Source organism: Polistes fuscatus, unplaced genomic scaffold (assembly GCF_010416935.1).
Source record: "Polistes fuscatus isolate 324 unplaced genomic scaffold, CU_Pfus_HIC Scaffold1, whole genome shotgun sequence".
Taxonomy (NCBI): Eukaryota; Metazoa; Arthropoda; class Insecta; order Hymenoptera; family Vespidae; genus Polistes; species Polistes fuscatus.
The window spans coordinates 8,025,566-8,052,215 of record NW_025112997.1 but is presented as its reverse complement, the minus strand read 5'-3'; the positions used below and the strand labels follow the sequence as shown (position 1 = coordinate 8,052,215).

At 31.0% G+C, this 26,650-nt stretch overlaps 1 protein-coding gene and 1 long non-coding RNA gene across 2 annotated transcripts; one reads left to right on the top strand and one right to left on the bottom strand.

Moving 5' to 3' along the window:
* The first annotated feature begins 1,590 nt into the window (after positions 1-1,590).
* Positions 1,591-26,348, top strand: LOC122517932 (MOXD1 homolog 1). Its single transcript, XM_043636561.1, has 10 exons — positions 1,591-2,836; positions 21,824-21,976; positions 22,448-22,621; positions 22,709-22,795; positions 23,515-23,704; positions 23,797-24,062; positions 24,154-24,572; positions 24,655-24,854; positions 25,263-25,393; positions 25,484-26,348. The coding sequence occupies exons 1-10, from the start codon at positions 1,757-1,759 to the stop codon at positions 25,646-25,648; spliced, it is 2,865 nt and encodes a 954-aa protein (XP_043492496.1). The 5' UTR covers positions 1,591-1,756; the 3' UTR covers positions 25,649-26,348.
* On the bottom strand, positions 18,111-18,476 carry LOC122517940. The gene is made up of 2 exons (XR_006303943.1): positions 18,413-18,476; positions 18,111-18,299 (listed from the first exon to the last, which is right to left on the bottom strand). It is a non-coding gene; the product is annotated as an uncharacterized LOC122517940 (long non-coding RNA).
* Positions 26,349-26,650: the final 302 nt, after the last annotated feature.

The following is a 26,650-nucleotide window of genomic DNA, read 5'->3' as shown; positions in this document are numbered from 1 at the left end:
TAAATAAATATTACGTGTACCTAATAATGAAAGACTGCAATTGTAAATAATAATAAATTGGTTTCGTAAAGTTTAAAATTAACAATAATTAAATATCTTACTGTCGATATCGTTCTTTTTTCGATATTTGAATCGATAGTGGAACAAGTGCACTCGCGGAAGAATAAAGATCGTTAAATCTTCCTACATAAGCTATAATGTTTCCATGTCAGTTACAGGAAGTAACGCGATACAGTTGGCTTCCGAACACGTGCAAAAACGCTTAAGCATAATAAAATTTTTAAAACAGTTACTAACCGGACGAAGACAACACGATTAAACGTTACAATTATTGATATGTATATAAATGAGAAAGCGTTTAATAAAACATTTGTGAAAAAATCGAAAGACTCACTTATTTACATTAATCTCATATTACCTGTTAACTTAGAAATATATGGAAATATTCAGAAACAAAAGTTCAATGTAATATTTAAGTAATTTGGAATATATCTATATAAAATAAAATAATTTGTTTACATGGAACTGTTTTTAGATATCACAGTGCCGAATGAGAACCACTGAGGCACAGAAGGGCGCGTGCCAAGGGCTCGCATCTGCCGCAGTTAGTTTTGCAGCCCCTCAGTTTCTTACTAGAACAGTACTACTCATCGATGTGTGAGTCTCACGTTACAAAAAAGAAACGCTTCCGCAGGAAGCGATGCCAGATCTTTATAACGCATTTCCTTTTTTCATTCGAAAGGATTCTTCCTTTTGCCGCTAAAATAAAATAAATTCTTTCAAAATAGTGAAACTTCAAGATCCCTGATGACAAAGCTTGCTAAATCATCTGTTTATTCTATGCTCATTCTAAAATCTGTATCATCAATACAATCATTTGTAAATATTATCTCAAATTAATTGCAAATACTTTAAACACGGTTATTAGTATGTTTAATTATTATTTTTTTTAAATATTTAACAATACGTTATATATCAATTTTAATTTAACATAAACTTTCTACTAAATTTATATACATATTGAATACTTATTTGTGCTAATTCAGGTATATGCGTCTGTGTGTGTATATATAATTGTGAACATTAAATTAAAAATTACATTAAATTAAATTAAAAACAAATTACAATTGAAACAATGTAAAATATTGTGAACAACAATTTAATTTATATAAGGCACATATTTAATTAACAAAAATATTTAATATATTAGGATGTTTAATTATAATTTCGAGAAAGATTCTAAGAGGGGTTGTGTTCGTGAGTATTAATACGTTCCTGGAAGTGGGCCCGAAGAAGGGGACGAACGGCAGGTAAGCAGCTGCGAGCATCTGCAGGGAAAGCGGCAACCGTGGGTAACCTCATGTTTGAATTAGTCCCGACACAACTGTCGTTCGTGCAACATGTATCAAAGAACGTTACTTAAATTTCGAAGAAAGTATAAGTGATAAAGGTTCTAACTACGAATGATATGAATTTTTGTTTGCATTTGTGCTTGTAAAATGTTTGAAGATTTACACTTTTGGTGATAATATTTAAATAAAGAAAGGGTTCACGACATTCGCGATGTTATTTTAGTTTAAACCTTTTAAAATGACCCTAATAAATTAATATTTTAATCTGCAAGTATGTTTTGAAATTGATAAAAAAAAAGAAATAAGAAAAGTAACATAACGAGTGAAACGAGAGAAAACAGAAACCGATCAAATGATTCTATAAAATCCAACAAATTTTAAAGAAGAAGAAGAAGAAGTAGAAAATGGAGAAAATGTTGATACTCCAATTAATTGTTATATTTAGCCTATGCTGGACGATTCATTGTGATTTATTGGACTTATATGTTCAACACATGGATGAGACAATGAGGACGCAGGCGTATAGTAAAATGCATCATCCGAAGAATCTTTCAAGCAGGTCAAAGCGTAGTGTACAAGACGAGCCACTGTTGAGAATTCAGAGTATGTTCAAAAAACAACGTCTTGACGTCGACGAAGAATATTGGAAGCAAAGGAACAAGGAGCTTATACCGTACGGAGAAGACGGACTTGATTTTCCGAACGATAGAGAAGAAACTTTAGATTCCAGTCAATACGAATTAATAAGAAATTCAACAGAAATTAATATTTCATTGAATACGGAAGAAGAAACAACAACAACAACAACAGCAACAACAACAACGACTATAGCCGATGAAAATAATGATGCTTCTTTCGAAATAGAATTATCGGAGAATGAACCAAAAGTTGATACAAACAGCACTAAAGAGGATATAGAAATCGAGGAGTTAAACGATAGTTTGGAAGAAATGCAACCAAACTTGGATGGATTCAAAGAAAACGGGAACATCGAAGTAATTGAGGATACCAAATTTGTTGAGAAAAAAATAACAAACAAGGACTCGACATCCGAACAAATTGAAATCATCGATGAAGAAGAAACTGATAAAATTTCTTCGGCTTCTACAGTTTTTAGCGAGACCACCTACAAGAAAGCTCCGAAACCATGGAGTCGCGTGCCAAAAAAATATTTTCCAGGTTTCGACAAGGTACCTAAAGAATTATACAGCGGCAAGAGTTATTACACGTCCAACGAAGATGCTGATGTGATTAGATCAAAGAGAAATACAAAGGAGAGAATATTTCCGAGATACGAGAGACTCGACGAGGATGGTAACGTCATCCTCGAGTGGGATCCTTCGGACGAGGAAAAGATCACGTTCAGAATTACTGCGAGAACGCTGGGTTACGTTGGTATCGGGTTCAACGAGAAGAGTCACATGAAAGGAGCTGACATTCTTCTCGCTTGGGTCGACGATCATACCGGAGCTGTCAATCTTCTGGTAAGTTTTTTTCTCATTTTGATTTACAGTGATCGATAGACCTTACATTCTCCTACTAGATTCCGAAATAAAAACTCCTCGGATATTCGATATTTAATCGATCTGTCCGGATTTTTCTAGGCTATTAAATAAGAATATGCTTCAGGATCTTACATATTATATAATTTTTTGTAGGATTTCATGTTTGATCATTATGTTACTCCTTCGTTACTAACTTACTTACTTACTTACTTACTTACTTCCATTCTTACTTACATTCAATGCAACGTAAACCGATATATACTAGTAATTAGACGAATACGTGATATGTAATTGAAATTAAGTTCTGAGAAATGAAAAGCAGTTAATGAGCACATCGTAAACTCGAAATTGCCCTAGAGAATGAAAATATCAACGGAGTGGAACAGGCCATTTTAACACACATTTTATATAATGGTGAATGTAACATTATGTTCAATATACAAGGTGTCCTAAAATAACTATAAAATATATTAAAGGCAGCTTTAATATATTAACCTTTTTATTGAGGAACTCGAGTTACCTTGTCATGGTACATTGAAAACGATGCATGTAAATTTACATTTTATATGTCATTTGTTTCTTTTTTTAATCGAAAAATATGTACATATTGTTATTTCACGCATTAACTTATATTACATAAAACATTTACACTTTTCATAAATTAAAAGGTCACAACACACACACACACACACAAATAAATATATGTGCTGTTTGATTTTGTTTTCAAATTATAGTAAATTATTTAACGCTATAATTATGTCGTTAAATGGACATATAAAATACTTATTGATGATGTTTAAACTGTTCGTGAAAGGATTGAACAAAGCTTTAACAACTTTCAAGAACGTCTGTGGATATGGAGAGAGTAGAACAGTTATTGGTAAGACGACTGTAAGCTTGTATTCAGACACGACGAAGTCATTTTTAACATCTATTATGAAAATGATCACATAAAATTTGTTGAAAATCAAATACACTGTAACTTGGAAATAAAACTAAATAAGACATTCGACATTTATCAAAATTATAAGCTCCACTAAAGAAAAAGTAGACAAAATTGATAAAATTATACATAGTATAATATATTGTATAATTTCTTGTTCAACGCTAACATAAATTTGTATTATTTAGTGATGTTAAACCTAATTATTAGTTTTAATATAACTTAATTTTAATATAAAAAATGTTTTCGTACTAAAATTTGAACGATTGTGAACGATTCATATGTTTATATGAACCATTTTTTATTTCTTAAACATACGGAAACAATTTCAGAAATATTTCCCACTTATTCTGAGACACCATGTATATACAGGTGCAGTGTATGTCAATAAAAAATTGATAATTATAAAATTCTCATATGTAAAGGGGAGCGTCTAATAAAACTTGAAGCTTGAGAACTGGTAAAATACGTCCTTATTTCTTTGCATCTTACAATGAATTCCTCTCAAATTCACTCGTTGATACATTCTCTTCTTTTACTTCTGCACGCACATCCAGGCTAGCACATACACACACATATACACTCTTATTTGCGATATCTAATTAAACACAAAGAAGAAGGGCCGTCTTACATTAGTCGGATACAATTTTATAAGTTTGTTAAACGCATCTATGACTAAAAATATATATACTTTCGCTGATTTTCGCTTATCTACAGCACCAAAATGATCGATATGAATGGAATGAAATGGGACTTTTCCCTTTAATCATATCGTTTAAACATCCTTCTGGCTTTCCTGAACTTGAACTGCATGATATGCAATTTAGACAATTCTGAATATGCGCCTTGACCTTCTCTTTTAAATTCGAGAATCAGTCATTTTTCAAGATAGTATCACAAGTTTTGTCTATTCCTAAATTACCCATTTCATCGTAGTACTTATAAATATTTTTTTTCATCGCTAGTAGTGCATAGAATAAAAGTTCGCCATTTCTCTTATGGTACATGAGATCGTTTCGCATTTCATAAAATTTATCTCCAGTAGTCTCTAATCTATCGCGTAATTTTTTAATTTCGGGATCCCTCTATTTTGGCAAGCTGATAAATTAAACTCAAATGAATTGACGTCAATGATCATAACATGAGCCGATCGGCTAAGAGCGTCCACGTGCGCTATACGCGTTTCGGCCCTGTGTTCCTTCTACGGATTTTCTGAAACACGCGCATAATCCCCTAAATCTTTGTATATCCCTAACATTACACGATATCGAAAAGCTATTAATAGCTTTTATACTGCTATGGATCGGTCTGACTACCTCTTCTGTAATTAGATACCCTAAATACTTAATCTCGGTAAATAAGAATTTATACTTATATAATTTTAATTCTAATTACTTATGAAACTAATTACTTATAAGCTAAACGTACACTTCAATATCTCAAACTAATAGTCTAATGTAAGTCTAGAGTTGCAATGAGAAAGTCATTTGAAAGTCTCTTGTTACTTACGAATAAGTTAAACGTACGCTTCAATATCTTAAAATGATAATCTAAGTCTAGAGTTGCAATGAGAAAGTCGTCCATATAAGCTATAATATCTCTTATTTTAATAAGGTTCATCTAACACCGTGTTGACGAATCTCTAGAATTTCAAAGGGGCAGTTTTATGATGAAAAGCATACGTACATATTCGTACTGCTCCTGTGGCTTAACGAATGATATTGTATTTAATCGAATCTCGAGCAACTCTAATTTGGTGAAAGCCATCTCTCAAATTTAATAAGCTAAAGTATTTTTTCCCGCTCAACGCGTCTAATTGATACTAGATTAAAGGTAAAGGATATCGATCGCTAATCGTAACTTTTAATAAAAACCGATAACCAACGTACATCTTGTTATCACCATTATTTTCTTAAATGCGATGGAATAATAACGATGGAAGACTCATAGTCGGACTCACACGGATTTCTCTCTTCAACAGATCATCTATTTTTTCACGGAACAGGTTCTTCTCGGCAAAAGATAAGCAACGTGGTAAAAAATAAAACGGCTCGTACTCCCGTAATGTTAATTTCAATTTCATCTTTATCTTTGGCGTTTCCGACAGAGACGCATAAGGGCACCTTTATCATGGCAACTTCAGCTTTTTTTCAAACTTTGCACACTTGTTCACGAGGACTATACATTGCACACGCGAAAATTTGCTAATGTTCAACTATTTGTGCAAATAAGAGAGATAGAAATTTCATAAAAATTCTTATTTTTATTTGTCCTCTGCTTCAGTAGAGTAATGGGTAGCGGTGCAGGCTCGTATCCTTGATGTCGCCGAATCGAATCTTCGAAGTTTGTTACTTGATTTTCTTTCTATTATTTCTTTTTTACTTTCTTTATTGTAAATGTTAAGTATGTTTGTATGTTCAATTCACTTAATTATTTTTTATTTTTAAATATAATAAAATAAATAATCACACATAAAAATAAAATAACACACAAGAAATATCATAAAAAATCTGTGGCCCCGTCTTCATATCGTGTATTGGAGAATATCGTCTCCCTCCATTTAGGGTCGTCAAGCTAATCGTGCTGAAAATTCAGCTTTCGTTCCGCTCATTGACAAACCTTTTGCCCGTAGCTTTTCCTTTAGTTCTAATACTGAACAATCACCTTTTCGCAATATGTCGAATGCTTTGTATAAAAACATGAATCTCACAAAATCACAATAGTAGTTTTGATAATTTACCAAAACTCACATAAACAGTTTCTAAAATTCTAGATTATCTCAAAGATTTAAGTTCAAAGTCTAATAGTTCTAAAACCGACTCGTCTAAGTGTTCTAATTTGAAGTAAAATCTAAGTTTGAAGTAAAATTTAAGATTCTAAGTATTTGTTCAGTCAAGCTCTAAGTTTCTAAAGTTCTAAGGTTCTAAGGTTCTAAATATCGAAATTTAAGTTTCACAATCATGTAAAATTGCAAGTTCACTTTTCAAAACACTGTCAGGAAAAATAGATGCGAACCGCGAATCGCAAATTCCGATCCCACTTCTAAAATTTGTTAACGGGAGCGTTTAAAAGAGCTTAAAGCTTGAGGACTGGTAATATACGTTTTTATTTTTCCGCGTCTTACAATGAATTCCTCTTAAATTCACTCGTCCATACATTTTCTTCTTTCACTCTTGCATGTACACTCATGCACACTGTAGCATATACACACATGTATACACTCTTATCTGCGATACCTAATTAGAGAGACAAAAAAGAACTGGCCGCCTTACAATTAGTGACAAAGGTATAGGATAAACCCTTCAACGGAACGTGTATCGGCCTGTAGCCGATCGAAAGCAGACGATTTTATTTGAATAAATATACACACTCATCCAAGCAATCATCGCTTTGTTTTATCTAGCATACCTACTCACACACAAAGCATACCGATGCGAGGTTTACACAATGGTCTGAGAATCAAAAACCACTTTTAGCCCAGTCAACGCGGGCCCACCACGGAACTTTCTTACTAACAGCTTTAAAATTTGATCTAAGGGTAAGTTGACGACGCTGAATCGAATGGTGCTAATTATAATAAAATCAGCAACCGTGATCTTGGGGAAAAAGGGTAAAAAAGGGTAAAATATAGCCTTATCTTAGAATCTAGGCATTTAATCGAAAAAAGTTTCAAACAAAAGTTGTAGAGAATTAAAATATACATAAAAAATGTTCTATGAGTTATCTTCGTATTTTCAAAAATAAGCGAATAAAATTGGATTGAAGATGGGAACAAAATTGTAAGAGTGGGAGAAAGCAAGCTTATCCCTCCGTCGCGTTTTACACGCGAGCGAGCTAGTATGCGTGCGAGCGTCCGTGTGCACTAATACACAAACGAAGGATCTTCGGCAATCTTCGGGACTCTCGGTCTTGAATGCAAGTGAGAGTGAGAGAAGAAACCAATACTTCTCTCTTTTTATTTATCATGCGATAACGAGTATTATTGTCCTTGGGAGCGTTCTAATATTTCTCTTTTTATATATTTTCTTTCGGTAGCAAGAATTTTACGTCTTGGCCATCGAGCGTCGTGCGTTTTGTATACGAGTGCGAGTGAGAAAGAAAACCGATATTTCTCTCTTTCTATTTTTTCTTTCGGTAGCGAGAATTTTTCGTTTTGGCCATCGTGCGTCGAGCGTTCTATATATCTATATATCGGCGTATAAGCGCGGCACTTTTAAATCGAATCTTGATGCTTATGGCACGCCATTTCTTTATTTATTGTCAAAAATAATGAACCTTGAGTAAAAAAAAAATAATTCATTTTAACAGAAACTATTATTATTTAGTTGAGAGTAAAAATAATGAATTAATTTTGTGTCTCGCCATAAAATTAATTAGAATAATTAATTGATATAAATTCTTTGCCTCACAAAAATATATTTGTATATCAAATTGAATACGTATTCTCTTTAAGACGAAATTTAAAATTTAAATATTTTTCCTATTAAATTATGTATTTTATAAAATTTTAAATTACTGACTTTTTGTCTCGTAAAAATTTATTAGTTTATCAAATTAAATACATATTTGAAAAAGAAGAATTTTATAACCACACATAAAATTAATTCAAGATATATATGAAAGGATATTCTAAAAACGTGGAATTTATTTTTTGTCTATACATAATTTTAATTCATTTTTATTATGTTATAAGAAAACAGTAATGCATTCTGATTCATCTTCGAAGTTTTAAGAATTGTACGAAATAAATTGAGCTATTATCAATTGGTGCGTTAGCGTAAGTAGTAACGTCTTCGCTTCTCGCGCTGGGTATTTAACGTTCGATTCTTCGTGGGGGAATTATTTTTTTTATAAGTTTTTCTATCCTTAACAAGGAGACGGTCAGTGAGTCCAACCTCAGATTTTTTTCAAATTTTGCACTAACGATATAAAATTTATTAAGAAATCAACATTATTACGCGAGTAATAAAGTTACTAATTATAAATTAAATAATATCCAATAAATAACAAAAATAATTTTTAACGTGCCGAAACGAGACATTTTTTAGGATGATATTTACAGGATTAATTTGTAATTTAAGTAATAAACTTCGTTTATTATGTATGTATATATGTTATATGTATATGTATATATGTTATATTATTTATGTAAAAAAATTTATTGCTTTGAATTTTTTTGTAATAATTTTAATTTTTTTCTATATATAATTAGAAATTAGGAAATGTAAAAATAATTTATATAACCTAAGGATAGAAAAACTTATAAAAAAATAATTCCCCCACGAAGAATCGAACGTTAAATACCCAGCGCGAGAAGCGAAGACGTTACTACTTACGCTAACGCACCAATTGATAATAGCTCAATTTATTTCGTACAATTCTTAAACTTCGAAGATGAATCAGAATGCATTACTGTTTTCTTATAACATAATAAAAATGAATTAAAATTATGTATAGACAAAAAATAAATTCCACGTTTTTAGAATATCCTTTCATATATATCTTGAATTAATTTTATGTGTGGTTATAAAATTCTTCTTTTTCAAATATGTATTTAATTTGATAAACTAATAAATTTTTACGAGACAAAAAGTCAGTAATTTAAAATTTTATAAAATACATAATTTAATAGGAAAAATATTTAAATTTTAAATTTCGTCTTAAAGAGAATACGTATTCAATTTGATATACAAATATTTTTGTGAGGCAAAGAATTTATATCAATTAATTATTCTAATTAATTTTATGGCGAGACACAAAATTAATTCATTATTTTTACTCTCAACTAAATAATAATAGTTTCTGTTAAAATGAATTATTTTTTTTTTACTCAAGGTTCATTATTTTTGACAATAAATAAAGAAATGGCGTGCCATAAGCATCAAGATTCGATTTAAAAGTGCCGCGCTTATACGCCGATATATAGAGATATAGAACGCTCGACGCACGATGGCCAAAACGAAAAATTCTCGCTACCGAAAGAAAAATAGAAAGAGAGAAATATCGGTTTTCTTTCTCACTCGCACTCGTATACAAAACGCACGACGCTCGATGGCCAAGACGTAAAATTCTTGCTACCGAAAGAAAATATAAAAAGAGAAATATTAGAACGCTCCCAAGGACAATAATACTCGTTATCGCATGATAAATAAAAAGAGAGAAGTATTGGTTTCTTCTCTCACTCTCACTTGCATTCAAGACCGAGAGTCCCGAAGATTGCCGAAGATCCTTCGTTTGTGTATTAGTGCACACGGACGCTCGCACGCATACTAGCTCGCTCGCGTGTAAAACGCGACGGAGGGATAAGCTTGCTTTCTCCCACTCTTACAATTTTGTTCCCATCTTCAATCCAATTTTATTCGCTTATTTTTGAAAATACGAAGATAACTCATAGAACATTTTTTATGTATATTTTAATTCTCTACAACTTTTGTTTGAAACTTTTTTCGATTAAATGCCTAGATTCTAAGATAAGGCTATATTTTACCCTTTTTTACCCTTTTTCCCCAAGATCACGGTTGCTGATTTTATTATAATTAGCACCATTCGATTCAGCGTCGTCAACTTACCCTTAGATCAAATTTTAAAGCTGTTAGTAAGAAAGTTCCGTGGTGGGCCCGCGTTGACTGGGCTATTTGCCTAGTTCACGTTCTTATGTAGATAAACGAGGATGCATTTTTCCTAGTGTACATCTAACGAAGATAAATAGACTAAGGTCGGTAGAGATTAGTTAGGCGTATAAATGAAACTTTCTAATAGTATAACATCGGCCAAAGCGAGGATCTATCGATTCGCGTAGGTTAAACCTGTTGCCTTCTCACTTCTAATCGATATCGAATTTTCCCTATCGCTTCTGCAACGTGTAAGAATAGGTATAGTTAAATCCTTTCATTCTTCTCCGATAAACCATCATGTAGATACGATTGCTTCCTCTCAAATTAAAAGAAATTAAAAGCTGAGATCGTTGAAATATCACTTTAAAGTTCATAATACATTTGGTTAGCATATAAGTCTATACGATTTTTTCTAATAATAAATAAATAATATGGCAAAAACCGTATGGATTTTAAAATTAGAACTAAGAAAAAACTCTCATATCTTTATTAAAAACTTATTCAACGTATCCTATGTATAAATACAGTATTTATTTATTATATTATTTTACAGTATTATATTTACAGTATTTATATTTATATAGTATTTTTATATATAAAAAATATATATACACACACATTTCTGAAAAATATAAAAATAAGTATAAATATTTGAATATAAAATTTATTCAGACATCCGAAGATTAATAAAAGTTATCATTGGCCTCCGCAATTACAAGAGATATTCAAAGTGGTTGCCATTAGCTTCCAGACATTTATGTATACTATACAAACTACTGCTTAGGAAACGTTGGCTAAAGTGTTCGGTAAGATTGCTGCACATGCATTTTCAATTTCTACTCTAAAAGCCGCCAGTGTAGTCGGTTTTCTACGATACACGACATTCTTTAGGATCTCCCCATAAGTATCATATGTCATGAACTTATTAAGAATCTGTGAAATTGTCAAGCGTATTTGAGATCCTACTTCAAATTCACAGGTCCATTGTCGTTGGATTTCAACAACATTCTCAAATTGAAATACGAATTTAAAATGATTTTACGTTCCTCAATTGACAAACTTAACGTCGCCATTTTGTCACTGTTGTAGACGTCACTAGTTGATGCTAATATATATGCCATGAATAAAGTGCTTATACATTTTTTTGGCGGACTTTGTATAAATCGTTTATTATGAGAATACGTCCGTAAGTAATTTGAAATTCTGAACGTAATGCCACGCATTTCAAAGATAAAAGAAAGAAAAAGGATTGGCGAGCGTTGCTTCGCGAGTCCACCTTCGGTTGAAGACAGTTTGAAACCTGTCGGCGTGGATCTGTCTAACCGAGGGAAGAGTCGGCGAACGAGCTGGCGAACGAACGAACGAACGAACGAAAGAAAGAAAAAGAGAAAGAGAAAGGGAGTCAGGAGGAAAGATAGGAGGAGGGAGTACAAAGAGGGTAGCAGTGAAGATTAAGAGAAAGAAAAAAGAATAGAAGGAGAGAGAAGAAAGAAGGAGGGAGAAAAGGTGGAATGAGGACCAACATAAGAGGACGAACGAAAGAAACAGTGGAAAAAGGAAATAAAAAAAACAGGAAGCCAGAGAATTAAAGGAAGATTAAGAGGACGGCCAAGGCAGAAAGGGAGGTCAAAGAAAGAGAGAACTACGGAGGATTCGAAGTCGAGAACTTCAGGATATATATATATACCTTCTATGTATGTACGTATGCGAACTATACGTAAGTAGGTACGTTAGGAAGAATCGTCAAGCATGAAGAGAAAACAAAAGATCCATCGAAAGTTCTAAAGCATCGTTCTTTACTCAACTCATTCTTGTATATATAATATTTTCAACGACAACAGAAATACTTCTCTAAGGGATGTAATTAGGACTCATACCTGCCATCTTTACCAACACGACCGATTTGTATTAATGAGAGGATCGTTAATTAACGCAAACCTAATGATCAAGCTATAGAGTCCGATGACTCATCATCGTGGCCTTTTACTACCGTTGCTTTTTCAAAATTCTAATACACGAATGTAAAGAAATTTTCCCATAGTGTTTCTCATTTCAGCTTATAATTTAGGTTTATACATTTTGGATTATTCATTCAATTTGAAATGTTTCATAGAACGTGTATTTTATATTCTATAATAAAATACGAAGAATTAGAAAAAGTTTTGAAGAAATAAATGTAGATATTGAAGAAATAGGGTTGATAGTTATATATCTTGGAAGAAAGAAACAGACGAGAAAGAAAGATTTTTAATTGATACTCTATAACGAAGGACTGACAGTACCTACTATGGAAAGAGAGAAAGAAATAGAAGACAAGAGGCGACAGGCAAACGACAAACTCGAAGAAGCAGAACCTGTTTGGGATCGACTTCTCCGAATTCTTAATCTTAATTAAATTTATAGCTATTACGGAGAAACTATCGCGAGACTTATTGCTACGCTAAACATTATCTCATGATAACTTCCTCTCTCACTCAGGACTTTAATCATACCCGTAATCGAAAGTTCACATTGATGAATACTGCGCAATGTTACTGTTAAAACCATTACATACGCATCGAAAGGATAGACGATTTTTATCAACGAATGGACGCCATTTTCGAGTCTCATGGAATTTCCATCCTCGATTTACCTGGTCCTTGTCTCTTACCGACGAAAGAAATAAAAAGAATAAAAAATAGAAATAAAAGGTACAGAATGCGCAACAGGCGGAGTATCCAGAGGGAAAGAGAGAAAGAAGGTGGTGGTAGGGTCGAGGAAGGGGACATACACCGGCCTGAAAGGCTGGGATAAAATTAACGAACGTCGTTCCAACGAGCGAGATAACGTCGTGATAAATTTACGTTCTGTCCGTGGAACGAGGGGGGGGGAGGCAAGAGAAAGAAAGAAAGAAATATATATACGTATAAAGAAGAAAGAGAGAAAAAAAAGAGAAAAAGACTTTCTCCCATCCCATCATCCTTCTACCTCTCTTTTTTCACATTTCTTTGGTATACGATCGATTCACGTATTCTGTTTTTCATTCTCCTAACGAATTATAAATCTTCCTACAATGAAATAAGAATTAAGAGATTTGCGAAAAATCGTTAAAATAATATTTATAAAAAGAGTAAATCATGTAACAATCTTATTGTTAGCATAAAATAAAGAATGTTATAATTTATAATTTATTAAATATATATTCGTTTTTCAAACTTTTATTTTGGGTTGACTTATGAATATATTGTCGAAATTTTCAATGACAATACAATGTTACTTATATTTATATATAAACTATTACAAATTCCAACATTATTATTGGTTAATCCAATACATACGCACGAACGATATTTATTATGAAATCTATAATATATGCAGATGAAAAACATTCTTTTACAAGTTGTAATGACTTTATAAAGATATCGTACTAATAGAAAGATAAAATGAATGAATGAGATAAGATTCTTTGAACGGTGAGGGAGTACGGTGTCTTCGTCTTCTTCTTCGTTACTTGACAAATACCGTTCTACTCGCGTACCTGTTCTGGTCGCTAAGGAAGGTATAGCTACACGTATTATACCAAGATAACATGTATATATGTATTATGTATACATATATGCTTAGAACATGGCGAATATACAATATATATATATATAGTCATACATATATACATGCATTCAACACAGAGGCTCGAAGTTCAAAGGCAAAAAACACGCGCCGGCAGGCACGAAAGAGTTGCGCTCGCGCGTTCAATCCTCGCGTACGAGGAGCTCATGCCCGCCATGGGAGACGAGTACCGTGAGCTTGTGCGAAATGAAAAGAGAAAGAAAGAGGGGGTCCGGGGGGGAGAAGGACCGTCGGGCATACCGAGCCTCGAGTTGGGTCCGAAGGGATCCAATCAAGGCCTCCAGACATCGACGGGGGGCCCGACTATGCGAATCTTCGGGCCTTGCCGTACGCCAGAAAGAGGAAAGCTGATCCTCTAGCCCATGAACTGTATAACCCTTTGGTAACGCCTATCACGAAGGTTATTTTGTATCGAATACTTTATGTTAGGCGTATTTTTATTATTCTTGCTTTTTTTTTTTAATCGAGAATCTTTTGTGTTAAGGAAATACAAAAATTAGAAATTGGAAAATTAGGAAAATGTTATTTTTCAAAAAGAAATTCATTCAAAACATTCATTGTAGAACATAGAACAATTTTTGAGAACATTCCAAAAGATTTTTGTTAAATTTCACAGGTATATTCTTATAATTAAGGTCGTAAAAAATATTTATAATATAAATATTTATGGTACTTATTCTAAAACAATTCGATTCTAAATTTATGATTTTAGATAGAATTATAATCTTAGCATATAATAAATATATCCTATCATTTTTAAATAGAAAAATAAGATATAATTGTTATTTTATAAATATTATTATAAATTATTAACTTTTCTATTATTTCGATGGTATTTACAATTTAAAGTATAAATAAAATCATAATTTTTTCTAAGTTTATTATCGAACATACGCAGTTCTACTTTAATGCTATAAATGGATTGATAGATTATTGAAACAATAGGAAAATTTCTTTTATTTGATATTTAATATCAGATAACATGACATTTGATATTAGTTTCGATTAATCAGGAACGTAGAAATACGAACAAAATTTCTAACTTTAGGATATTGAAAAAAAAAAGGTTGAATCGATAAAGATAGTGTATAAACAAGGAAATAGAAACACAAATAGAGGGAATATGATCACAGAGAAAGAAAGAGAGAACTATAAAAATAATATATTTAATTAAAAAAAGAGGTTATAAAAAATAGAAGGAATATTTTTTTAAATCCTAGAGAACTATAGCCAAAAATAATTTCTGATCAATAAAAAAAGGTAAATAATTAAAAAAGTCGAATGAAAAATACAAAGAATACACTTTTGAAATCATAGAAAATTATAAAGAAGAGTCGCACTGAGAATAGGTGAACTAGAAAGGTAGGATAGGGATTTTATCAGGCACCTTCTATTCCTGATAGTCTTCTAGTATCAAGGGAAACGGCAAGCAGCCGGTGTAGCTTGCGCATACATGATCCTTAGAGGCGATTACGATCGTAATTTATTGCAAGCGGGAAAAGACGTTTCGCAAAGTGAATCTGAAATACGACTAATCCAAAGAGACGGACGGAGAACGGACAGCGGACAGACGGACGAACGCATCATTGGATACGCAGAGGTTCAAAGAAACCCTTTCCACTAGCCTCCCTCATTGCTGATTCCGTTGTTGTTTGTTTTCTTTTTCTTTTATTACGTTTTCTTATTATCTTTCTTCCGTTCCATTCTCATTCAAATTTTCGTTCCTATTGCATTATTGCGTTTCTTGTTTCATTGGTCAGATATTTCATTACGTAGATTAGTGAAAATTGAATATAATTATTTTCTGGAAGATTCAATTGATGTAAAAATCTTCATTTGTAATTGGAAAAATATTTTGTCTTATACAGTTATTGTATTAGGAAAATTATTTACAGTTTATAGGAGATTATTACATTTTTTCTATTTTTTCGATCAGTAATTATAAAATAAATAGTCAGTACATATGAATACTTCGTTTTGTATAAATAATTACATAAGTGTTATATATTAATACAGGATATATACTAATCATATATTTAAATGAAAAATACTAATCATCATTATTATAAATACTAATATTTATATTAGTTATACAATAGTATATAATACTATAGTACATTACTATAAATACTAATCATCTATTTTAAATATTTAGCAAAAACATTTAAAAATATTCATCTAATAAATAACTGCCTTTTTGTAATAATATTAATTAAGATAATAATTATCGCGATGATCACTACAATAATATTTGATATTAACAATACAATAATAAAATTTGTTACTATAAAAATAAAAAATAAAATAAACCATCTGTGACTCTCAAATTCTTACAAATTTGCAAAAGTTTCTTCAGATTACGGTAATATAAAACAATACAATGTGAAATAAATGATCAATTCATTTTTGGTAGATTCTTAATTTATTGTTGAACCACTTTTAAAATCATCGACACAAACGACAAATCTTCCTTTTGAAGACTGTCAGAAAAATTCAACAAATCAACTTCTATCCATTAGAATAACTGGTATGATTATTGGTTATACGTAAAAAAATTATCATGTTATGCAAAAGTTCGATGATTTTATACATACAAAAATCGTATAAGATTTCCCTCATCTATAATAAGTACTTACTTCCTTTAACGCAGATCATCTCAGCGTGATTTGATTAACGAAGCATAAAGATAACACGAAGTAAGCTAATATTGGTATCATAATAGATCGGTACGAGTTCTCATATTATCGATCTACAAAGCTGGCGGAGAAGTTAAATGCACATTTATAAATATATACCTCGAGGGAAGATATATCCAGTCCGCTATAGCGGATTATAATCCAGGGTATATGATTTACGATTTCCACACGAAGAAACCGGTCCACCTGGGCCTAAATAAAATATCCTCACATCGGTACACGCCATTTGTCCGGAAGAACTTTGCACACACTTACTTGCAAGCATCATATTCACGAGATCGTTTCTTACCAATAAATTCCCATTCCATTCTTTAAATTTTCTCTCTTCTTACTCCCTATCCCAAATTCTACGTTATTTTTTCTCATCAGTAATCCGATTATTCCCTCGACATATTCAAACATAATTGATAATTTTTGAGATTTCCTCGTACTCTTACCAAAAACAAATTTCAAGATGTATTATAAATGATCTTATATACTATATTATATAATGACACATTACGATAATGTTTCCTAAATTTTTTCTTCAACAGAAAACTTTACAAATCCTTCAATTTTAAAACAACATCTTGGTTTTTTTATAGTATAAATTAATAATAAATAATTTAAGAAAGTAAATATAAAAATGAAGAAACCAAAACAAATATTTATTCTCAAATTTGAATTATATAATAAAAAATAGAAATAATGGAATGCTTTCCGCAGAACACCAGTGTGATGTTTCTAAAACATAGTTAGGGAAATTCTGCATTGTGGAATCTGAACTCGTTAAAAGGAATTTCGTATTTACTTTCACATAAGAATAATATCTCAAGTTTAATTTCACAATAAACATGGAGAGACTATTAAAGAAATTATAGATCAAAACAGTGTTGATTAAATTATTAGTAAAAACATTTTCTTAGAAAAAGATGAAAATATCGGTAGCCTTCTGAGAATTAAACAGGATTCAGGATAGCCTGAAAAAGAAAATAAAAGTAAAAAGAAAGGGACTACTTGAAAAGAAAAAGGGTATAAACCGTGGTTCACACAAACCCGAGCTATTGTATCCCATTTTAGGGGGTTATTGATCGACAAAAGAAAAACACGAAGAGACTTTAAAGAAAGATTCGAAACTGTTCGACCGAATATATGAGTTTGAAAACTATTTCACCATTGCTAACTCTCAAGATCTACTCACATATTTACAACAATCTACTATATTTTCTTTTTCAACTTTACGACAAACGCTATTAACTAACGCAAGAACACGTGCGAACTGGTCTCTTTCGTTGGCCTACCTTCCAATTTGGAGCTTGAAAACGGAGGCAAATTAACACCAATGCCAGTCGCTATATTGTTACTGCAAACTGGTTCGTGGAAACTACTGATCCGATCTTTTTCTTCTCAATTTCTTCTTCTTCTTCTTCTTCTTCTTCATATTACCAGTTACTCATACCATTTTTACAATCCTACCATCCTACTTTCCAGAATGTTATATCAGAAAGTCTCCATGATCTGCACAGTATCAATAAAAATCAGATACTTACCATTACTCGCATGTGTTTGTAGACTGATTGAAATTATATGTGTATTCTTCATATCTGTAAATAAAAGAGAGCGTATCTGTATTGTATATAAAGCATATAGATATAGTAACGCCGTGGTAAACTTTTCGATCGATAGGTATAAGTCGTGCAAAAAAAAAACACTGGACCTTGTTCAGTGAGATTCAAGGCGGTTCCCATGGGTCCAGATCCCAAAGAAAAAGAAGAAATTCCTCTCATGAGGCGCCACTGAGAGGACGATGCTTGCCAGGTGTTTTGAACGTAGTTCACTCTCTCTCTCTCTCTCTCTCTCTCTCTCTCTCTCTTTCTCTCTTTCTCTCACGCCAAAGCACCTTCTTCTTCTTTTTCTTTTCCTCGTCCTTTCGTCCTCCTACCTCGGTTTACTTTTTCTCGCTTGCCTCAATCTCTCTCTTTCCATCGCAGACTACACACAACGAAAATCTATATACCAATCTTCTTCTATCCTTTTCTCTCTCTCTCTCTGCCTCTATCTCTATCTCTGTCTCCGTCTCTTTCTTTCTTTCTTTCTTTCTTTCTCTACTCTCGTCGTCGTCATCGTCGTTTATCTCCGTCTATCTCGGAATCTCTTTTTCCTGGCAGTGCCGCTTCTTTTTACCACCTGGCAGAACAGCAGCTGGTAACGGAGGGAGGTCCTTAGAGAGAAATAAAAGCCCTCCCTGTTATCCTGAGGGAACTCCAGGGAGGCTTCTTTCGTGAACATTGACAAACTATAATCCGAATACGATTTATTTTGATACGGATTTGATAACATAATAATTAATATTATACGTTCATATTAATCTACTCTTATATACTTTGATCGATTTAAAATTGTTAAAGCTAATAATATCAAGAAAATAATTTATAAATAGTAATATACATATATTATAATTCTTTACTTACAATTAGGAAGAAATCGTTGAATTAAATCAAAATCATTGATTTTAATTTCTTAATAAACATAGATTTAAAAACTTGGAACAACTTATAAGTATATTTGAATGGGTATATATATATATATATATGTATATATATACAAATATATATATTTTGATACAAATCTGATAACGTGATAATTAATATTATACATATGTATTACTCAATTTTTATATATTTTAATCAATTTAAAATTGATAGAACTAGTGATATCAAAGAAATGATGTATAAATATTATTATATGTTAAGCATTTCTTTGCTCAGTACTAAAGGATATTAAGAATCTTTAATTTGTTTTGTATAGATATTATAAAAAGTAAGATAATATATATACGTAAATTGATAAAATTAGAGCAACTTATTAATATGTTTAAATAGGTATATACTATATTAACATAAATATATATAAGTGAAGAATAGAACATTTCGTTGATATAATCAACGACAGAATATTTCTCACGTTCAACAAACCTCTCAGTTACATGCTTTAACCTAATTGCTCGAGCATGAACTTTAAAAATCTGTCCTGACTGGGTATATGAATGTGTCCTAGATATGTATGTATAATACATATTAAACTAATAATAATCATTATTATGAAAACGATTATGACACGTTTCATTTTCTTGGTAACTCCGTGATTATTATCGTCACTTAAAACATGTCACGCTTTAATGAGCAAGAAAGAAATTCTTTTTTATTTCTTCTTATTATTATACGAAACATAACTACAAAGTGCTTTAAAGTAAAAGTTGTCAGAATTATGTAAAATTTCAAGATAATAATCGATCCTTAAAAAAACATAATAGACGTTAAAAATTGCGTGAACCGAATGAAAGATTCATCAAAATGAAAGAATTATTCTATGAGATGGAGATAACGATTTTTGTACTATCTTATCGCCGGAAGTATCCCAGACTTAATCGACAAACGTCTTTTTTTTATTCTCGACATTTTACTAATTATCCTCCAAGACTATGAGAATATCCGCGTTCTATGAGAATATTCTTGAGATAACTACTCGTGAGAACGAACTTGAACTACGTGAAATAATGAGATCGATTGCAATGAAAGATTCTTTTTAATTTATCGTGAGAGTTTTATGTTTCTATTTATATTTCTTTCATCACTCATCCTGCGTAAAAAACGAACAAATAAATATTTATTTTCTTAACGATAATAATTTAATATTTATACACACACTATTTTTTTTTTAATTTTAGGTACACCTAGGAATTTTTTCATAAGACTGTTTAACATATTTTAATAATAATTTTGATTTTATTTTTTATTTAAAAATGGAAGAAATTCAAAAACATTAGGAAAACCGTCAAAACACAAATTCTATTTACTTTGTTGTCGCTGTAGTATAGACAAGCTAGTGTTCACGAATTTTTGTTTATTATTTACAGATTATATGTGTATTATATTACAGATACATATATAAAGAGCAATTGTTGTATTATAATTATATTGCTATAAGTAATATAGTAATATAATATCATATTAATTATATAAAAAGGTTATTAATCATTTCACATTAATAATCAGTATGTTTATAATTTTTCAAAAACTTTTGTTAAATAGAGACAACATCTTTATGATCCAAAAAAATGTTCATTTATTTATGGAAATATTTACTGTAAAACATTTTTCAAAACTTTAAATAAGTAAAAAAAAGAGAACATTTTATCTAAATTGGATAAAAATAGTCGAAATTTTTAAGAAATGACGAATACACAGATTAAGCTATTTGTTTTATTAATATATATATATATAAAATTCAAGATCTTTTTGTGGTAGTAATTTCACCATAATTATGACGTCTTAAGAAAAAAATAAACACTAATTAGATATTAGTTAGCTACGTGATATATTTTTAGATACAAAAAAAAAATTGAATCAGATAATTAAGAAATTTTTCTATTTAAACGAGAGCAGGATATTTTTCAATATAAGTAACTTTAAATGTGTTGTCGTATACAAATTGACAATGTTCGCATATTCCATCGTTTTCCTCCAATGATTCTCAAGACTGTTTCCTTCTTGCACGTGCTCGTTAAAAACTACTGCTGTACTCGTTGGGCATGACGACGGTAAAGCAATTATTTGGATTCATTACGAACAGGAAGAGGATTTCCCTTCGGACCCTTCGCTACGGTTCTGCGTGCTATAGCGTCTCCCATCTCTTATCCTAACTCGACAAGCATCTATACTATTTACGAATCCAACGGACCCAAACGCCTTGAGGCCCCTTTTTTCTCTTACTGTTCTTGTAGCTTCGAATAATATTTAGTTAAAAATAAGAATATTATATCTAAATTTATTGTCATATTTTTACCTATTATATTTATGTTTAATAACAATTTTAATAAACATTTTTTTAATTATTAATTACTGAGACGACAAAAAATGCAATTAAAAATAGGTACATTGCTATATAGTTCTGGTAGTATCAAAAAAAAAGTGTATGCTGGGTAAGGTAAAAAAGAAATAATACGCTGTGGAAGCGAAAAAATATCTTGTGTTTGACCAATTCGACTTAAAAATTTTTTAATTAGTTCAATATGTATCACGAATTAAGATATTTGGAAATAAATCGATTTTTACCCGTTTTTATTTAGGATTCGCACGGTATCGAGGAATCCAATGCAGCACCTATTACGGACACTTCTCAAGACGTTCATGTTCTCGAGGGTTACCAAAATGACACTCACACGAGCGTCACTTTCGTCAGGAATTGGCAAACTTGCGATCCGCAAGATCATCAGCTTACAGTATGTATTAAATACTTTAATCGGATCTAATCTACGGATACAATTTCAATTTTATACTTTAACTACTCGTCTTTCGTAAATTCATATATTACCTTTTTAAAGTATATAATTATGCCTTATTTCATACTTTAATAGAGCAGTATAGTTATTTCATGCTTTAGCTGGTTATTACATGAATCAATGAAGTTCACGTTTAATATACATATTAATTATTATTTCATATCTGAAGTTTGTTAATATTTAAAAAATATAAGTTTTAAATCATTATAGTGCTATAATTGTTATAATTGACAATTATATTATAAACATATACAAATGTCAATTATTATACTATAATTATATAAGTATAATTTAAATTTTACAAATAAAAGTATTTGATTAATAATATTTGTAGGGAACATATTACATTAATATTACATTTGTTTACAATAACGAATCAAGGAACTTAATATCAACAATAAAATATTACAGGGCGATACCGTAAGAGTCTTATGGGCTTTACACGAGAACGATCCGGAATTGAACACGGCAAGTTGGCACGGCGACAAACGTGGTGGAAGAGCGTTACGACTCAGGACTCCATCGCCTCATGCTCCACCTCAAGAAATGCATGATACCAGACATTGGGATGTAAAATTAAATCAGGTAAGAAAAAATATAACAATATTAATTTTTGATTGATCTTTTCCAAGTTTTTAAATGAATACTTCTTTGTGCTTTTGCATATTATAGTTTATGGTATCCGACTCTATGGACACCGTGTATTGGTGTAAAATCTTTAAAGCACCATCTCTAACTAAGAAGCATCATATGATTGGGGTGAGTATATGATGAATACTTAAATTCCTTTTAAGATAAAAATATTCATTTTTACTATATTCTAATTGTAAATAAATACATAGGTACGTTATTACACACATATTACATATATTACATATTACACACATACGTACGCTTTGTAAGATTTTATACAGAATTTATACGATAATATCTAAAGAAATGGGTACCGTATATTTTCTGAGTAAACTCGCATGTCAATGATCAAAACTACGAAGGAATGCAAAAGGTTGGGCTTCATTACGTATGTCTTTCACGAATCACGGTCATTCGTGTCGGACGTCGCATGTCTATAGACGTTGCTCAGAATAAAAAAAAGAGTAGATGATGTCACTGAGTTGTCCAAAATGCTCATTGACTTGCATCAATACTTTTTTCGAAAATAGAAGAATTCAATTCATTCTTTTCTATAAAACGTGTCTCGATTATTAAGATCGAAATTAGAATAATTTTCAAGTCTTTCCGTATTTCTTATATTTTTTCTTCTTCATAAATGTGCAGGTTATTATGACAATGAATTATCTCAAAAAATTGGAAAAATTGATTTTTTTATTTATTTTATATTACAAATATTTATATTATAAAATAAAACAAAAAATCATTTATTCTAATTTTTTGCCTTACAATTAGTCCAGTGTTATAATTATCGGTACATATATCATATATATAATATTAATTAATATTATCTATACTATATTTAGTATACGCCTTTGGTGGAAAAAGCAAATGAGGATTTGGTTCATCACGTGATAGTGTACGAGTGTGCTTCAACTTCACCGATTCTCGGTCAGCATGCTAGAATCGTTGGTGCACCTTGTTACAGTCCCACGATGCCACGTGAATGGGAATCCTGTTTGCAGCCTGTCTTGGCTTGGGCTCGTGGTAGCAGAGGTAGAAAACTCATTAATTTCAAATATCATTTAGATGTAATAATAAATAATGATAAGATAGAATGATAAAATCAAAATTGTATATCGTTTTAGGAGAATGGCTTCCAGAACACGTGGGAATTCCCATAGCTGAACATCAAGAGAGTTCCTATTATATGTTAGAAGTACATTATAATAATCCTCATTTAAAAAAAGTGATAGATAGCAGTGGAGTAAGAATTCATTTAACACCAAAACTCCGCGCTCAAGAAGCAGGTATCCTCGTAGCTGGTGTAGCAGTTAGTCCACTTCATTTGGTACCTCCGAAACAAAAAGAATTTGCTACAGCTGGATATTGTACACCACATTGCACAAACACGGTAAACATCAATAACATGGTCGAACTATCATTGAACAAAATCATTGAAATATTGGTACATGTACTCAATTTATTGAACTTTTTTCACACAGATGTTTCCTGAAGACGGTGTAAACGTTGTATCGGTAGTACTTCATTCTCATTTAGCTGGTCGTCGATTGAGTTTAAAACATATTCGTAAAGGAAAAGAGCTTCCTAGAATAGTACAGGACAATCATTTTGATTTCGATTATCAACAATCACACACTTTGGAGAAAGAAGTGAAAATTTTACCAGGTGACGAATTAGTAGCTGAATGTGTTTATAGAACATTGGACAGAACAAAACCAACAATAGGAGGTTATGCTGCTTCGCAAGAAATGTGTTTAGCCTTCGTGATACATTATCCGAGAACACCATTAGCAGCTTGTTATAGTATGACACCCGTGAAAGATTTTTTCAAAGCGCTTGCTGTAAATAGCTTCAAAGGTGTCACTATGGATCATTTAGAAAAACTTTTTCTAACTGTTGGGTAAAAAATAATATCATTAATATTATTATATTTTATAACAACTTTCATCTTATTATATTTCTTTATTACATTTTATTTATAGAGCCGATCCTGTGAGTTTACCCTCTACAGCTAGACAACAGCTTCCAGTATATCCTGCAACGAAACCTAGCGAACAAATCGACGAGAAAATTATCAGAGAAGCAAAGTCAGCATTGAAAGCAATGAGAGAATATTCAGAGGAACAAGAAAATGATAACGTCTTTTCCCATCTTATTATCGAAGAACCTGAAGAATTTAGAGGTAAATTAATATAGTAAAAGTAAGCAAATTGAAACTCCTGAAGCAATATTAGGTTCTATTGAAATTTCTTTTTAAATTTTATATTAATAATCTACATACTAGATATAGTATATTCTAATATTATAATATTTTATACATAAATAAATTAGTCGCATTATCTTTGGAAACATCCATATATAGGATATTCCAAAAGTCGTTTTACCGAAAAAAAAAACAAAAATTTATGTTGGTTTATTATAATAAAATTACAATATTTTGTTTTTTATTATAAAATGTATATCTCCAGTTTTAATATATGATCTATTTAGAAAAAAACAAATACTGCAAAAATAAACATAATTTATTTTTTCTCAAAAACTAATTTGTTAATATATTATATGTATTTTTATTTTATATTTTATTTTTTAGGTCGAACTTTAGCAGAACACATACTTGCTTTACCCTTGACCGACGAACTGATTGCCAGATCGATCGAGAGAAGTCTTTATCATGGTAGACATATGACATTTTGTAGGAAAAGGGACGATAAATTGGCACTGGTAAGAGCTCGAAACATATATATATATATATATATATTTTGAATAATATACTAAGGTTTATTTTTTACAAAAATTAATTGTATTTTTCAGCCGGCAAATATTCAAACGTTCCCAAATTTTACGGCATTACCAGAACAAAACGAAACTGTCTGCAGTGAGCACAAAATGTCTTTATCTAACAAATCATCCAAAACTAATTCCAGTTTCTTCATTATGTTAATTATGGTTATAAGTATTAGGACTTTCGTTTTCTAAAAACATTAACAAAAAGTTATATATCGTATAAATTTGTATATCAGTGGAAATTTATTATTTATTGCGAACAAATCTATATACGTGATATTCGATCTCTCGTTAGCCTCGACCATTCGAAACAGGTCGAAGATTATGTTGACTACGATCACGAATATTCCGTCTCCACATGATAGAGGGAAATAGATAGAAAAAAAGAAAGAAAAAGACAGGGATAAAGATCAAAACGGCTATATTTTGTCAAACTTATTAGCTGCGTAGATGACCAACGTTCAAAAGGGTTGCCTACCCTTTTAAATACATGAGCCGTTCAATGGCCAAAGCGATTAACTTTATTTCAAGGAGTTTTTAAAAATTTTACTATCAAAGTATTTGATCAATACTAAATTTTTTATAGTCAACCCTTCTAATGTCGAACAACGACATATCATTATTTGCTACACTTGCGAAAAGTACCAACGATGATATATCATTGCATAATTTTTAACGCATATTAATACATGTAGTAAAAGAACAATTAAATTAATATTTGGGATATGCTTCATCCAACTGAGAACTTATTCATATTTTTGACGTAGCTTCATAGTCATTTTGTTACAAATTATTGAAAATATGCTACTTATGGTTTATTTGAGAACGTATAATAGTATTTTGTTAGAGCTGGAATATTGAAAAGAAATAAACTGATGCTCAAATAATGAAAGAACAAGGAATAAGCAGGAAAAATACTTATTGTTAAATTATCTCATTTGCCTGATGTATTACATTCAAATAATTAAAGCCTACAATAATTAGATTTACACTACTAAATGATAACAATTGTTATGGCCGTTAAATAATAAATAATACGACAATGTACAGAATTTATCAAAAAAGTGTATACACACTTAAAGAAACACAAAAAAAAATTTGTATAAATATTTTAATATTATATATAAACACATTTTCCATGTCTGAAAGCTAATGGCCACAACTTTGAATATCTCTTGTAATTATAGAGGCCAA

Excerpts from the sequence above, each read along its gene's own strand:
- LOC122517932 (XM_043636561.1), top strand. The coding sequence starts at position 1,757 with ATGGAGAAAATGTTGATACTCCAATTAATTGTTATATTTAGCCTATGC. Across the intron at positions 24,063-24,153 it reads CACCACATTGCACAAACACG|ATGTTTCCTGAAGACGGTGT; the intron begins GTAAACATCAAT and ends TTTTTCACACAG. Across the intron at positions 24,573-24,654 it reads AAACTTTTTCTAACTGTTGG|AGCCGATCCTGTGAGTTTAC; the intron begins GTAAAAAATAAT and ends TTTTATTTATAG.